The 16699-nt window shown below is 45.4% G+C and overlaps 1 protein-coding gene across 1 annotated transcript in view; it reads left to right on the top strand.

Moving 5' to 3' along the window:
- Positions 1–9441: 9441 nt before the first annotated feature.
- The window catches only part of Snx9 (sorting nexin 9), a 76998-nt gene continuing 69740 nt past the window's right edge, over positions 9442–16699 (top strand). Inside the window, exon 1 of the mRNA XM_076926703.1 lies at positions 9442–9621. Within this exon, the coding sequence (XP_076782818.1) occupies positions 9610–9621 (12 nt within the window). The 5' untranslated portion in view covers positions 9442–9609. The remainder of the gene's footprint in view (positions 9622–16699) is intronic.

The raw sequence follows: 16699 nt of genomic DNA, 5'->3' as shown, positions 1-16699 counted from the left end.
CCAGGGCAAGTGTCTCTTCTCCTGTTCCCATCCGGGTCCCTAGCACAAAGCTTCCAGTGAGTCTTTCTTTCTCTCTTTCCTTCCACGTGGTTAAAAGGAAACAAAGTAATTGGAGAGTCTCTGCCCCTCTAGCTCTTCCTTTACAAAGTGGCATCCCATAATAAGGAAAATCGTGCAGCAAGTGCAGCTCAAGGCTCTTTGCCTGTTTTCTGTGTCCCCTACTGATGGCACTGCAGAGGAAATACTTGCATTTGACATGCTTGGCTCAACGCCCAGGGTTCTGGAGCAGGCTCCGGAAGGGGCACCAGCAAAGAGAACTAACAAAGAAAAGCAGGAAGAAAGAGATGCAAATGGGTGACCAAGGGGGACCAGGAGATAAACTTTGCTTGGCTCACAATGAGCGCCCCTCCCCCAAGATGCCGGAGTCAGCTTTATAGTTTGGAATAAGACGCTGGTATTCTGGGAAGCTGTGCCTGATGAAAGAAAAGAAATGTCAGTTTATCATGGTCTAAATCTGGATTGCCCCTACAAGCTCATGTTTTCAATGCTGTTCCTCAGTTGCTGGAACTATTTTAGGGGGCCATGGAAACTTTAGGTGGCGCCCGGATGGCAGACGTAGATGCCGTGGGTGGTCTGTGGGAGGTTCTAGGCTGGCCTCTGCTTCTCGTCATTCTCTGCTTCCTTGCCCGCGATAATTTGAGAAGTCTCCATCGTATGCTCTTGGGACCAAGAACTCTGATGTTTTCCCCGCTACAATGAGCTGGGAGCCTCTGACACTATGAGCCAAGATTAAAGTGCTGAACATTGCAGAAAAAACTATTGCTGTGCCATCTTTCACAGTAACATGTGATGTGTGATACAGTGGGTTTCTTTATTTTTAAAAAAAATTGTATGATGTATTTTAATCATATTCTTTCTCATTCCCAACTCCTCCTCAGAACCTCCCCACTTGCCTACCCACCCAATTTCATGTTGACTGAAAAAGTAAATAAATAAATAAAAGAAGCAGGACAGGGGTGGTGCACACATTTAATCCCAGAGCTTGGGAGGCAGAGGCAAGCCAAGCTCTATGATTTTAAGATCAGCCTGGTCTACAGAGTGAGTTCCAGGACAGTCAAGGCTATACAGAGAGACCGTGTCTTAGAAAAAAAATGAAGGAAGAAAGGAAGAAAGAAAAAGAAAGAAAGAAAGGAAGGAAGGAGGAAGGAAGGAAGGAAAGGAAGGAAGGAAGGAGGAAGGAAGGAAGGAAGGAGAAGGAAAGGAAGGAAGGAAGGAAGGAAGGAAGAAAGGAAGGAAGGAAGGAAGGAAGGAAGGAAGGGGAAGGAAAGGAAGGAAGGAAGGAAGGAAGGAAGGAAGGAAGGGGAAGGAAAGGAAGGAAGGAAGGAAGGAAGGGGAAGGAAAGGAAGGAAGAAAGGAAAATTAAACAACAACAAAACAAACCAAAAAATCACACACACACACACACACACACACACACACACACAAAATGGAGTCTGTTTTGTGTTGGCCAACTACTCCCGGGCATGGAGAGAGACCCCTTGTCCACTTCCTGTCTCACCACTGGGACCCCATTTGGCTTGCTCCTGTGCAGGTCCTGTGCATCCTGCCACCATCTCTGCAAGTCTGTATGTGTGTCAGTCCTGTTTCATCTAGAAGACACTATTTCCTTGGAGTCATCTGCCACTTCTGCCTCTTACAATTTTTCCATCTCCTCTTCTGCTTAGATCCCTGAGCCTTGGGGGGAGAGGCTTGCTGAAGACATCCCATTTAGGGCTGAGTGCTTCCAGGTCACTCTATGAATATTGTTCAGTTACTTTTTAGTGTTCCAGAGAACCCTGTGAGTTGTGTACAAATAGACTCAAGCAAGAGTAGGGTTTTATTTCTGTATTACAACTTCTGTCATTCCCCTAACAGAGACTTTGTGAGACTTGTTCTAAGCTGGGTGTCGTGCTAGGGGTCAGTGATTCAGTGGATAGAGGCAGGGCAAAGAACCTCTCCTTTAACTTACAATCTAATACAGTGGTTCTTACACTGTGGGTCTCGACTCCTTTGGGGGTCACCTATCAGATATTTGTATTACGATTTGTGTGGGAAAAGAAAGCCATTTGGTCACATTAAATTATGAACTGCGATGTTGTCAAAGATGAGGAAATTAGTACCAAAAGAACTATATTAATGGAACTTGGCTTTTATTAAGGCAGGAAAAGATTTCCCCGCAAAGAATCGTAACTGGTATGACCCTAGAGAGCAGCTCAGGAGTGGGAGGTTGGTAGCTGCCTAGGTATGTGCAGGGGTAGGTGTTCCACTGTGGAGAGAGTGGTATATTACACAAAGGTACATTGTATGAAACTTCTTGGTCATCCTAGCCTGTGTGATTCCCAAGGACCAGTGAAAATAAAACTGTAAATCCCCTTGTTTTAAAATACACAGATCTTGCCGAGTGGTGGTGGCGCACGCCTTTAATCCCAGCACTTACTTGGGAGGCAGAAGCAGGCGGATTTCTGAGTTCGAGGCCAGCCTGGTCTACAGAGTGAGTTCCAGGACAGCCAGGGCTATACAGAGAAGCCCTGTCTCGAAAAAAAAAAACACACACAAAACAAAACAAAACAAACAACAACAACAAAACCACAGATCTTGAAGCAAGCACATGGACCATCAAAGCACAGGTCTTGCACAGTTGCGTAGGTTACATACTCACTAAGCCGGACCTGGTCTTCTCAGTGGAAGGAAGTACCCTGGAGTGTGGACAAATGCAACCAAAGCAATGAGCCCCAGGAGTGTTACGAATAGGAGTCAATATCAGGTTTACTCGAGGGTTACATTGGTGCCTACATGTATGACCTTATAAAATAATGCGTGGTGTTTATACTGCCTCAGTAACACAGGTCATTTCATTTGAATTTCTTTATGTTGGTTTGCATTCGTCATCTTGAATTCGACAGCTTTAATTCTCTCGCCCACAGCACCACGAATGTATTGCTGGCAAATAAAGTTTGCACATATGTAAGATGGAAAATGTGGTAACTTGACAGACATTGCGAGTGCTGTCCTCCAGAAGCTAATTGACATAGCCTTCCTTCACTATAGATGCAGATCCTGTGCTGATGTCTCAATTAGAGTTACCATAGCTGTGAAGAGTCACCGTGACCAAGGTGAGGCTCACAAAATAGAACATTTGGGGGGGGGGGCTTGCTTACAGTGTCAGAAGATCAGTCTGTGATAGTCATGGCAGGAAGCAGATAGGCATGGCACTGGAGTAGTAGCTGAGAGCTTTACGTCCTGATCTGAGGGCAGCAGGACGGGGTGTGTGGGGGGGGTGTGGGGTGGGGGGGGGTTAGGAGGAGACAGTCAGACAGACAGACAGGCAGGCAGGCAGGCAGGCTCGAGTGCACGTGCACAGACACACAGACACACAGACACACACAGACACACAGACACACACACACACACACACACACACACACACACACACGGGGGTGGGGGGTGGGGGGTGGGGGAGAAGACTGGACCTGGAATAGACTTGTGAAACCTGAGAGCCCATCCACAGTGACACATGTCCCCCAACAAGGCCACACCTCCTAATCCTTCCCAAACAGGCGCACCAACCGGGGAGCAAACATTCAAACATATGGGTAGAGAGATCATTTTGTATATTGTATGGATGACTCACCTGTCAATTAACAAGCCTACGGCCTATGGATTAGGCAAAATAATAAGAGGTGGGACATCAGGAGGAGAAACAATTCTGTGAGAGAGGAGGCAAGGAGAAGAGTCGGGAAACAGATGAGATGGGTACACAGACACATGGCACCTGAGCACAGGTAACCAGCTACATGACAAAATGTAGGTTGAAATAAATGGGTATCTTTAGTTGTAATCTAGTCAGAGCAGAGCCTAGCTATACGGACAAGATATTTGTAAATATAATTTGAGTCTGAATCTTATTTCTGGGAACATGGGGCTGGGAGACAAAACCGACACCCTCCCCCTCCCCCACCCGTCCCCAGGCTCAGGAATCATAAAACTCACCTTTGTATCTCCTGCCCAGCTATTGGCTCTAAACATCTTTATTCATAAATCAGAAATAACTTGGGAGCAAGGTCACATAGTGTCACTTGGGTTTACGTGTGGACTCTCTTGTCTCTGGGGCAACCAGATCTTAAAAAACCAATATTAACATTAGAATACAAGCAACATCAGGCCAACCCACTACACATATGAGCTCTGGGGGCCATTCTCATTCAAAGCATTGCTACTGAGAATTCTGTCTCCAGAATATATTTATCCTGCAGGAAAATTGATGATGCAAGGACATGTTAAATTGTGAGTTTCTATGTGTTTATGTGCTTAAAAGATTTCTCTCCATCCTCACCCCTCCAAGACCCTGGTGATCTTCATTGACTTTGTTCCTAAGTGTTCAACTTTTTTGGATTCTACAAAAAGGTGAGATTACATATTACTTTTCCTGGCTTAATTCATTTAGCATAATGTCTCCAGGTTCATCCATTATCTTATTAGGGTCTTATTGCTGTGAAGAGACACAATGATTACAGAAACTCTTCTACAACATTTAATTGGGGCCAGCTTACAGTTCCAGAGGTTCAGTCCATTATCATCAAGGCAGGAACGTGGCAGCATCCAGCAGGCATGGTGCTGGAGAAGGAGCTGAGTTTAACTTCTTGCTCCACAGGCAGCTGAAGGAGACTGTGTGCTACACTGGATATAGTTTGAGTATAGGAGACCTTAAAGCCCATCCCCAGAGTGACACACTTCCTCTAACAAGGATACACCTCCTAAACAGTGCTCCTCTGTAGGGGCTGGTTTTGGTGTTTTGATCAGGGATCTACATGTGAACATTAAAGGTCCTGTTCCCCAGTTGGTTCTTGATTGAGCAATAAAGATGCTAGTGGCCAATGCTGGGCAGAATAGGTGGGACTTTGAGTTTTCCCCTTCACAGGCAGGCTAGCAAATGCAGAAGAGGAGAAGATATTCACCATGCTTCCAAGGGAGAAAGAGCCTCCAGCCATGTGTGATCTAGGGCGGAGTGGCTATTGGCTGCTTCCCTGACTGGGTCTTGTTTTAGCAGGTGGGAGATTAGAAACATAATTAAGCTGAGGGAAGAATTAGAAGTGTTTAGCTGGGAGTGAAAAGAAGGGTGTGATAGCTGAGGAAGGTTTAGAAAAGCTTGGCCATTGAGCTAAAGCATATCAAAAATAAGCGTGTGTGTGTGTGTGTGTGTGTGTGTGTGTGTGTGTGTGTGTTTCATCTGTGGATCTTAGGGAACATAGGTGGGGTTGATTGCAAGATCTGCCTGGAGCTTAAATTGGGGTAGTAGGAACTACACACTACACCCCTCCCTGTGAGTCAAAGTATAAGCCAAAACCAAGTATAAGCTTCAAGAACATGCCTCAGCCACCTGCTTCTTTCAGCTCGGCCCTACTTCTAGAAATTTCTGCTTCATAATGACATCATTAGCTTATTTATCCATCAATAGATTAATCCATTCATTAGTTTAGCTCAGCATTCCCATGATCATTTAATCACCTATTCCACAACAGGAAGTCAATCCTTTAACACCTGAGCCTTGGGGAGACACTTCCTATTTGTAACAGGAAGGAAAACCTGAGCCTACAAGCAGGTATAGAAAGGCCGTCTCCGCAGCTGCGACCTCTGACTTTGTACCTTCCTATCAAAATATGCATTGTGTAGCTGGGCGGTGGTGGCGCAGGCCTTTAATCCCACCACTTGGGAGGCAGAGGCAGGCGGATTTCTGAGTTCAAGGCCATCCTGGTCTACAGAGTGAGTTCCAGGACAGCCAGGGCTACACAGAGAAACCCTGTCTCGAAAAACCAAAAACAAACAAACAAACAAACAAAAAATGCATTGTAGAATTGCTGCAAAGAGGTAAATCAGCCTTTAAACTTGAAAGAATATGGGAAATTCATTATTTCTAGTGTTCTCTGTAACCATTTGGGTTTTTCAGTGTTCCCCAGGTTCCTAAATAATTACCCAGAAGATTAATTATTAATAAATGCCTAGGTCTTAAGCTAGGCTTGCCCCCCAACTAGCTTGTAACTTAATTTTGTAACTTAATTAACCCGTGTATACTATTCTATGTCTGCCATGTAGCTGGATCACCTCTCCTCAGTTTCATATGTCTGACTCCCTCACCTATTCCTCCAAGTTCCTCTCTCTCTCTGCTGGATGTCCTGCCTGGGCTTATGGACCATCAGATTATTATCAACCAGTGATGCTTTTACACAGTGGACAAGAGATTATCCCTACAGTTCCTTGAGTTCAAATATTGGCATTTTATGTAGTAAAAATATGAGTGGCTTTACTTATTAAATAAACATTTTAAAAACAAGTTTTTATTTGCTTATCAAGTTAAAAAGTGAGTTATTTGCTTATTAAAACATGAACTTTAAGTGGGACTGGGGAGATGTGGGTTAAGGACAGTCTCTGCCAGAGGATCCAGGTTTGATTCACACAGATGATAGCTCACAACATCAGGGCTTGGGGAGCCAATGCTCTCTTCTGGCACTCATACACATAAAATTAAATAAATTTTAATAAAAATGTATGCTTTAAAATAATTTTTTAGCATGGCCAATAGGATGTAGTTAAACTTTCTAGGATTTTCTGGACTTATACATTTCTATACTTTTCACACATGTGGCTTGTACTATACTCAATTTTTTTTTTTCATGTTTGACAATACTCTTAAAATACTGTTTGCTCTTGATAGCCAGGGGTGATGGGACTCCAGATGGGTCCCAGACTCCCTGTGGCTATAAACTGTTCAATTTCATTCACAAAAATGGGCATAATGTGCCAATAGAACTTTTATGCAACCTCCCATGTATTTAGAACCATTTGTAGTGCAAGCAGTAGGTAGATAAATAGCTGTTATTTTTTTTTAAAGATTTATTTATTTTATGAATACGAGTACACCATTACTCTCTTCAGACACACCAGAAGAGGACATCAGATCCCATTACAAGTGGTTGTGAGCCACCATGTGGTTGCTGGAAATTGAACTCAGGACCTCTGGAAGAGCAGTTGGTGCTCTTAATCACAGAGCCATCTCTCCAGCCCAATAGCTGTTATTTTATGTTTAAAAAAATAATTGCAAGACAAGGAAGTCTGTGCACAATCAGTGCAGATGCATTTTTTCTTTTCAGTTATTTTCAATCTGAAACTGGCTGAATCCAGGGATGGGAATGTGTGAAGATAAAATATTGATCATATAAGCCTTCTAGAACATAAATTCTTATAATTGTGTCTTACTGGGACATTCCTATTAACAAGTACGTATTTGAGCTTAAAAATGCTTTGATAAATCTCTTTGCTAATTTGTCCAGTTCTGCAAGGAGGATTTGTTCCTAGAAGCTGTAGGTCCTGAAGCTATGGTTACTTTCAATTTTGGTATTACCAAATCAGTTATTTGAGCCATGGCTTGTCTATCATTGTAAGTAGTTTGATAACTTTCTCTAAGGGGGCTTTGTGATGTGATGGGGGCTTCCAGGCTACTATACAGAAAGAAGACTCTCAATGACTTTCCTTTTCCTGTAAGGAGAAAGACAACAGCCTGGACTTCCCAGAAGGCTCAGCTGATAAGGACACTGGCAGCCACAGTCTCACTTTGACCCCCAGGACCTATGTGGTGGAAGAAGCAAACAGACTCTTATAAGTTGTACTCTGACCTCAACACATGGGCAGTATGCATGTTCACACTCACAACTTGTGTGCTTGTGTGTGTGTGTCTTAGGGTTTCTGTTGCAGTGATAAAACACCATAAGCAAAAGTTTGTTTGGCTTACGCTCCCAAGTCACAGACTCCATTATAGAAGGAAATTAGGGCAGAAACTCAGTACAGGAACCTGAAGGCAGGAACTGATACAGAGGCCATGGAAGAACACTGCTTCCTGATTTGTTCCCCAGGGCTTGATTAGCCTGCTTTCTTACAGCGACAAGGGCCACCAGCACAGATGTGGCACTGTCCAACTGAGCTGGGCCTTCACACACCTTTCATTAATCAAGAAAATACACCACAGGCACGTCTGAAAGCCAATCTGGTGGGGGAGGGGTATTTTTTTCCCAAATGAGGTCCCTTACTTCCAACATGACTCTAGCCTTTGTCGCCTTTGTCAAGTAGATGTGACACTAGCCAGCAGTAATACACACAAGAATATTTCCATGCCTGACTATAGCATTGACAAAAACATTCACAGAAAACTCTGCATTACCACTTAAACACTATTATTGGCTGTAACTTGCAAATTTTCTGGGCAGTAAAAATAATTTTTTTCCCCGCTGCTGGGGAGCAAACACAAGGGCTCATGTATATGTGTCATTCATTCTACCACCCCAAGTCCCAGAAGCCACAAAATTTTTTTTTTTGTTTGTTTGTTTTTTGGTTTTTTGAGACAGGGTTTCTGTGTAGCCCTGGCTGTCCTGGAACTCACTCTGTAGACCAGGCTAACCTCGAACTCAGAAATCCACTTGCCTCTGCCTCCCAAGTGCTGGGATTAAAGGCGTGCGTCACCACTGCCAGGACAGAAGCCACAAATTTGACAGTAAATTTAAATACCAACTTCCTGGGATAACAGAGTCGATTTTATTTGTCTTAGAAGATACATCCTTGTTATAAACAAATTACTAAACTATTGCACCGGTCAAAGCAAATCTTCCAGTCTCATCCTTTGTGAAAGTCTCACTGATCAGTTTAAATCATTCGTTTATTAATAAAACCCATACGGATCCAACTGTGGACAAACTACTATTAAAGATGTAATAATTCGGACTTCTCTTTTAACTGAAGGGAACCTGTTACGCCCTCAAACCTCTTGAAGCATTTTTAAACGATCTAAAAGGGCAGAACTGGGTCATCTCAAGTGGAGTCCCCAAGCGTCGAGGCCCAGGAAGCCCAGGGCAGATCACAGCCTCAGAGAAACTCCATGCAGGAGGCAGGATCTCCCAGCCTGGGAGCAGGAAGCCATTGCTCGGCCAGGGCTGGCTTGTCTGTGTGGCACTCGCGGTAGTTACCCTCAAGCACCCCGACCCCTCCAGCAGCCCCGCCGTGGGCCCGGGATCCCAGGCGGGTGGCTCCCGTCAGCTCCCGGGGATCGCCGCCTTCCCGCTCGCAGCGAGCCGGGCGGGCCTGAGGCGCAGTCCCCCTCGGCGGCCGAGAGCAGGCCGCCACCCCGGCGCCCGTCCGATCCCGCAGCCGCCGCTCTAGCCAGGGCCCCGTACTCGGAGCCTCGGGCGGCGGGGTCAGGGCGGAGGCCGGGGCGGGCGAGGAGGCCGGGCTGCGGCCGAGGCCCCAGGCGCGCTTCCGCCGCGCACGCCGCGGTCCATGGGAGGCTTGGCCGGCGGGGGCGGGGGCCGCGCAGCCGGGGACTTTCAGGAACTGCAGGCGCGGGCGGCGGCGGGAGTCGCCGAGCCGCGGGGGCCGGAGCGCCGAGAGCAGGGCTGAGGCGGAGCCGCCGCGCCGAGCCGAGCCGCAGCCGCCGAACCGCAGCCGGAGCCGTCCACCCCGCCGGCCCAGGGCCGAAGCTCCGCAGCGCGGGAGACCAGCCGACCCGCCGGGGCCGGGGAACCGCCCGCCATGGCCACCAAGGTGAGGGGCGCGCGGCGCAGGCCGGACCGGCCGTTCGGCTCCGCGGCGCCGTAGCGAGGCCGAAGAGCCCCGGCGCGTCGCTCGCGAGTTCCCCCCGACCCCCACCCCGCGACCTCGGGGCACTGGAGCGGGGTCACGCGGAGCGCTGGGGTCCGCTTCCCCGGGGCGGCGGCGACTCCGCAAAGTTTGCACCGGAGCGGAGACAGGCGCCCCGGGAAGCGGAGTTCCCGCAGCCCCGGAGCCGCGGGCCACCCGGACGCTGCCGCTCCGCCCGGCGCCTGTCGCCTGCCTCCCTCCTCCGGACGGCAGCCCCGGCGCGCGAGGGGGCCGAGCTGAGCCGGGCGGGGAGGACGCTGCAGCCTCCGGGAGTCCCTTTCCCTCCGCGCCCACTGCCTTCCAGGCTCTCATTTTTTTTTTTTTCCCTTTTGTTTTTGCTGGCTTTTTCGATTTGAATGGGACGTTTTCGGAGCGAATAAAGTCTCAAGAGGGAAATGACTGTGCTTTTAGATTACGTGTTTGCCGGCAGGGAAAAAAAAAAAAAAAGAAAACAGAAAAGGCCCAGACCCTAACTGCTTAGTGGAACTTTGGCTGCTGATTGGTAAATAGCCAGGAGTCTTGGCTTGCTTATTTTTTTGTTACTGTGTGTGAAATTAGCAGTCCATTTCTGCTATCCGAGTGTGCAAAAAAACAAAACAACCAAAAAACTTTAGTTTCTCCGGTTCCCTTTTCTTGTGCCGTTTCAGTAGTAACTTGGGAATGAAGTAGCCACTGGGAAAGCCTGAGCCTTGGAGATGAGGACCTGGGGTGGGGAGCACCTCTTGAGAGAGCTTTGATGTGTGGGTAGCAAACTGACTGGTACGCAGAGCTTTGACTATGTCACCTTTACAAACATAAGCGTGTCTTTTCCATATTTAATTTTGAAATATGTAAACTGCTTCTGGTTTGATGCAAACTTTTTTTCTTAAGATGGGCGTTTATAAAAGGTAATTTAGGAAAGTCTTAAGGAATTTGGAAGATCAGAAGTGCCTGATTTCATTTAGCCTGTTGAAGTTGAGGCCCAGATATATATATATATATATATATATATATATATATATATATATATATATATATATATATATATATTCAGTGTCCTGAATCTAACTAGGTGTAGTGTTTATACATAAATGAAGCTTCTTCAGGAGCCTACTGCTGCTGCTGTTGAAATAATTGCCCTGTTAGTATATCTGCGCAGTTGTTTTATTTTATTAGATATGAAACAACTACCTACCTTTTCAATGCACTTACTTTGTGACAAACTTTGTTGGAGATAAAACCTAATTCAAGCAAAAGATCTCTATGGAAATTTGATTTTGAGGTTTGTTCCCAAGACGTTTCAGAAACTGAATATCCAATTACAGAGTTATCTTGCAGCCTTGACCGTGGTTTGAGACGTAGACCCTGTTCTGTAGAGGTCAGTTTGTGATGTTTGTACTGATCTGAGGCACGCATGCCTACTTCGACCTAGCAACTAATGCATATACCCAAGCGTAGTAAAAAGTTTTATTTGATGGCGCAGCCTTATGTTTCCAGTGAAAAAAAACACAGCCGGCCTTGTACTGAAATTGAGTTGCCTGAGACCTCCCTGCACACAAGCCTCACAGCGCTTGTAAGCACTTCCTACTTTGTTATCTGCTCCTGAAGGCAAATTCCAGTTCACCCTGCTGTTGGTGCCCTTCCCTGCTTTGTAATCACAGTTCCAGGTGGCACGCATCCCCACGTGGAGCAGATGACAAACCACTGCCTTCTGAGGAAAAGGGCTGGCAGGGAAGGCCTCATTAAAGGGAACTCTTCTTCAGTTTCTTGTTTTCTTGTGCCCAGGTGGTTCATCATAGTTTAAAGCAAAAGCTCATTTTTGAGTTGGTCCCTGAGAGTAAAGTTGTCACCGTTGCCCAGGACACAATCTTCCCTTCCCCATAGCTGAAGAGGTGGAGTTCTTCCCTTCCTTGAACCCTGTGGGTGGTCCGGTGTGTTTGGCAAGTAGTAATGGTGGACTCAATAACATTTAAGCCCAAGTGGTGTTCAGGCTTTTGCTATCAGAGGTAAGTGTTGGGACATTTGAGGTAGGGTTGGGATTGCCTTAGCACTTACGGGAGAATGGCTTCATTCTCCTCAGATACAGTTTTCATCTAAATCATTCTTACGGTATTTTCTTGAATATTACACTTTTCTCTGAAGTCACATGATTTGTTTTTGAAGAATATTTATTTCGTGTATGGGTGTCTTGTCCACGTGTCTGTCTGTGTGCCACCTCCGTCCCGGTATCCCAAGAAGAGGGCGTTGGATCCCCTGGAGCTGGAGTTAACCGACAGTCATAAGAAGCCATGTGGGTTCTGAGAGCCGGATTCTGTTCCTCTGGAAGGGCAGCGGTGCTCCTAACCACTTGGCCATCCCACCAGCCCTGAATTCTCGTGACTTTTAAGAGCTCGTGGTAGAGTCATAATGGGGAAAAAAAAAGTCTTCTAGAACCTTAATTGGGCAGTTCTTGATTGCAAAGACAATTAATCAGTAACTACGTGCTTTAAAGGGATCATCTGGCCTTTGTTTCTAATCTCTCCTCGTAGACCGCTGAGCTCTGTCCCTACACCTCTCAGAGTCAGTCATGTCTTACTTAGCAAGCTCGGTCACAGGCCTCAGGAGTGTTTTAGCCTTCACCTGTGTCAGATGTTTCCTAAGATTATGCTCTGACGTAATCCCGAAGTGCATTTTGAGTACACGAGTTTATCTAAAAGATCAAGCCTTGAGAGTGTTTGTATGTGTAAAACTGAACATAGAATAATTCATGGCAGTTTATCTGTATCTGTAGGGTTAGCTGTAAGTTCCATAGCAGGATTAACACTTGCTAATTGATTTGGAGGGTCCTTTTGCTATTACATGATCATTTTATGGCAGTAATAAAGTTCTTGGCATACTAATCTCTCCTCTCGAAGCTTCCCCTTCCAGATACAGTATCTGAGATTGTACGTATGTGTTATGCAGCCTTTTGGGGTGAATTCGATGAGTATGGAACATTAGAGATACTGGTAGGAAGTGAGGCTCTGTACTGGACTAGATTCATGAGGACAGTTTAGAAGCAACTTTGCAATCACCCCTTTGTTTGCTTAGAAGAAACCCCTATCTGAAGCTTCTTAAAAATTAAAAGTAAGGGCTGAGGAGATGAAGCTCGGATGTAAAGTGTACAAGCATGGGGACCTAAGTTCCAGAATCCAGGTTAAATAATAATAATAATAACAATAATAATAAAAAAAAAAAAAACCCAAGTGTGTGCCCCTTAGTTATGGCCTTGGGAAGGTCCTGATCAAGCCCCACTAGTTGGCCAGCCTGACTTAACTTTCAGTCAGCTAGCGCCAGGTTCACTGAAAATATGACTGGCATCAAGAAGGGCAACCCCTGTGACCTCTGTCCTTCTGGCCTCCATACACACGTGAACACACACACACACACATGCACACTTGAGTGTGTGCATGCACTTGCACACGCGCGCACACACACACACACACACACAAATTAAGACTTTTTTCCTGTTTTTTTGGAGAGTGGGGTTGTTTTGGTTTTTGAGACAGGATCTCACTGTGTAGCCATCACTGGCCTGGCACTTGCTCTGTAAATCAAGTTGACTGTTAACACCCAGATTTCTATGGGCCTTTGTTTCCTCAGTGCTGGAATTAAAGGCATGTGCTACCATACCTAGCTGATTTTTACAGTTTTAAAAACTATAAGTATAGAGGGTGCTTCCCAATCAGTTCTGTGTAACAGTATTGTATATGTCTTAAATATCTGTGTATGTATAGAGAAAGAAAAGTCCTGTAACAATAGAAACATGAAACAAATTTTAACAGAGGAGGAGGAGATTAGAAAGCATAACAAAGATGGTTTTTACTCTGTCTTGCCTTTACATTGATCATCTGAAATTAAATAATAGCTTGGCTTTAACTGCTTGAAACTTGGTAGCCTTCAACAGGGTTTAGTGACGTCCACTTGGAACCCTAGTTCTAGGGAGGTAGAGACAGGGAGATCCAAGTTCAAGGCCAGTCTGGGCTCTGTACCGAGACCCTGTGAAGCAAGCCCCATAGGCATGTGCTGCTTCTCCTTCTTGGATTGCTGTCCTCTGAGCCTTCTCTGTGCTTGTGAGGTCTTAGCCTAGAGCATCATTTCCCAGAAGCCTCTCCTGCCACCCCCTGCTACAGAGTTCTGACATCCTTCCCAGTTGCCAATTATGTGTGCTTCCATGACTGGTGGCTGCCTCCTTGAGGATGCTGTGGGCCCCTGGAGGCTGGAGTTGTGTGTTTGCTTACCTTTGTATCCCCAGCAACAGTTGGGAAGAGCACAGTGATGCTCTACTGAACAGCATACAGTAGACATTGTAATGTGTAATGACACATAGCTTTAATAGAATGGTTCATCTCCAACTGTAAGTTCACAACCATTTTGTAAAGTATGCATGCTCAGTGGAAACATTTACCTAGTTTAGGTATTAGTAATGTTTTGAAATATAATTGATCTACTTATGACTGCATGAAAAATTGTTTCTTAGTGTGTTAAAGTTGCTGGAAGCAGCACCACACTTTGAGACTCTAAAAGTTCTCGTTAGCTCGTGGGTTGTCAACGTTGTGCATGGCTACCAAATGTTGAAGATTTTCCTAATGTCTTTTTGTTGATTGTTTCTAATTAGATAGCATTGACCAGGGAGTCTGATTGACAACCAGTACTATAGCTAGAAACTTGCTGAGACCACGCTTATGCTTAGTCAGCAGTTTCATCAGGATGTTCTCCATGTGCAGAAAGGGTGTATCAGGTCTCTGTGTGTACAGTACAGAGTCAGCAATTATACATTAGGTTGGCCTTGTTAAATATGGTGGCTATATCTACATCCTTTCTGATTTATTGTCTGTAGTTTGTGGAACTAACTAAATGGTGGGCTTTTATGTGAAAGAGGAGACACACAGGTTTTAAGAGCCAGAGGACCTGAGAGCCTACTGTGATTTAGTGTCTTCTAGACTTACCCAGCACATCTCAACAACGTGGTTGCCTAAACAAAACCTGCATAATGACCTCACCAGTCAACATACCATTGGGTATGGAAATCTTATCTGGCCCCACCCACACTAAAGAGCTCTGGCATTCAGTGGCTGCTGAGGGAGGGACAAGAACCTTGTCAGTTATCCAGGCTCAAGTGGTCAGCTCTAAACACATGTACATATGAACAACAGTAAATGTACTGAGGTGTTGTGTGTATGTGGGTGTCAGTATGTGTGTCTCTGTGTGTATCTGTGTATGTTGTATGTGAGTGTGTGGGTGTCTGTGTGTGTGCTTCTGTGTGTGTCTCTCTGTGTGAGTGTCTGTGTGTGTTATATGTGAGTGTGTGTCTTTATGTGTGTGTGTCTATGTGTGCCTCAGTGTGTCTCTGTGTGCTTCTGTTTGTTGTATGTGTCTTTATGTGTGTGTGTCTATGTGTGCCTCTGAGTGTTTCTGTGTGCTTCTCTGTGTGTGTGTGTGTATGCACATGTTTGTCTGTGCTCACATCATTAACAGTGACAATTTATTTTATTTATATGAGTACACTGTAGCTGACTTCATACACATCAGAAGAGGCTATCAGTTCCTGTTTCAGATACTTGTGAGCCACCATGTGGTTGCTGGGAATTGAATTCAGGACCTCTGGAAGAGCAGTCAGTGGTCCTAACCACTGAGCCGTCTCTCCAGCAACAATGCTGATTACAGAGGGTGAGGCCGAGTCCGTGAGCTACAACTAGCCGGGTTGGAGAAAGGAGGACAGATGAATACGTTGTAAATACCCCATGCCATGTGCGAAGTCCTAAAAGAATTATAAAAGATTAACTTAAGGTATAAAACCAAAGAATAAATAAAAGGGTGGGCTCAAACAATTTATCTAAGTTAGTATCTTTCAGGTGAGTTAAACTTTTTCATCTTTATGAAGTAGCCTCTATTACTAGTGATGCAGGGATTTTTTTCTGTAAGTATTTCTTCTAACCGGGTGGTGGCAGTGCATGCCTCTAGTTCAGCATTTGGGAAACAGATGCAGGCAGATCTCTGTGAGTTCGAGGCCAGCCTGGTCTTAAGGGCTAGTTCAGGACAACAAAGACTACACAAGGGAACTCTGTCTCAAAAACTCAAAACCAAACCAAAACCAAAACAATAACAAAATCCCCTGTGTCTTCTTCCAGTGTTAATCTGACTTCATTAGCTTTCATTGGTGAATATTGATTGAATTGTATTTTTCCATCCCAGCTGTCATTGAGGTTAGGGGTTCTTATCTGCTCCTGATTGTGTCTGCTGAAATTTACCCATTCCTGGCTCCCATTTTACAGGCCAACTGAGGGGTGGGAGGGCTGGGAGCTATACCTACCTCTCCTAGTCCCTAGGTTTTGGAGAGGTTTGCGTTCCTTGACACATACCCCCCCCCCCCCCGGCTCCCCAGTGGAGAATGTTAGTCTGAAGTCAGTCAATATCATACTCCTTTTCTGAATTCAAAAATAACCTAAAGATGCATAACTGTAGTAATTTCTCCAGTATAGTCAGTTATTACCTAGTATTGAATGAATAGAGATTAGATGTTTTCACTGTGTAGAGTTAGTGTAGAGTTAATGATTATTTAGGTGTGATTCCTTTGTACTCTTCGTATACTATATTTTCTGATATTTAAGTCCCCTTTGCCTCTGCCTCTGCCTCTGCAGTGCTGGGATTAAAGGCGAGCACCACCACACCCAGCTTCAGCCCTTTCTTGGGGTAGTTTTTCTTCTACTTAAGGTAAATTGGAATTCTCGCTAAAGAATGTTTGTGGTTGATAACTTGGGAAATACATTTTCCCTGTTCATCAAAGATGGCTTTGCAGGTGTGAGTTCTAGACTGAGTGTTTGCTCAGCAGAGTGAGCCTCATTCCTCAGAGTCCAGGGTCCCTGCTGAGAAGCCACTGGCTAAGTTGGTTTTTTTCCGTGCCTTGCTTGGCTCTGCCTGTTCTTAAGACCCTGTCTTCTATGTTCTTGAAGACCATTGTGGTGTCAGTGTGGATTTATGTGCA

This window comes from Arvicanthis niloticus, chromosome 28 (genome assembly GCF_011762505.2).
Source record: "Arvicanthis niloticus isolate mArvNil1 chromosome 28, mArvNil1.pat.X, whole genome shotgun sequence".
Classification (NCBI taxonomy): domain Eukaryota; kingdom Metazoa; phylum Chordata; class Mammalia; order Rodentia; family Muridae; genus Arvicanthis; species Arvicanthis niloticus.
The sequence above is the reverse complement of the archived record's forward strand: the minus strand, read 5'-3'. Positions and strand labels throughout refer to the sequence as shown.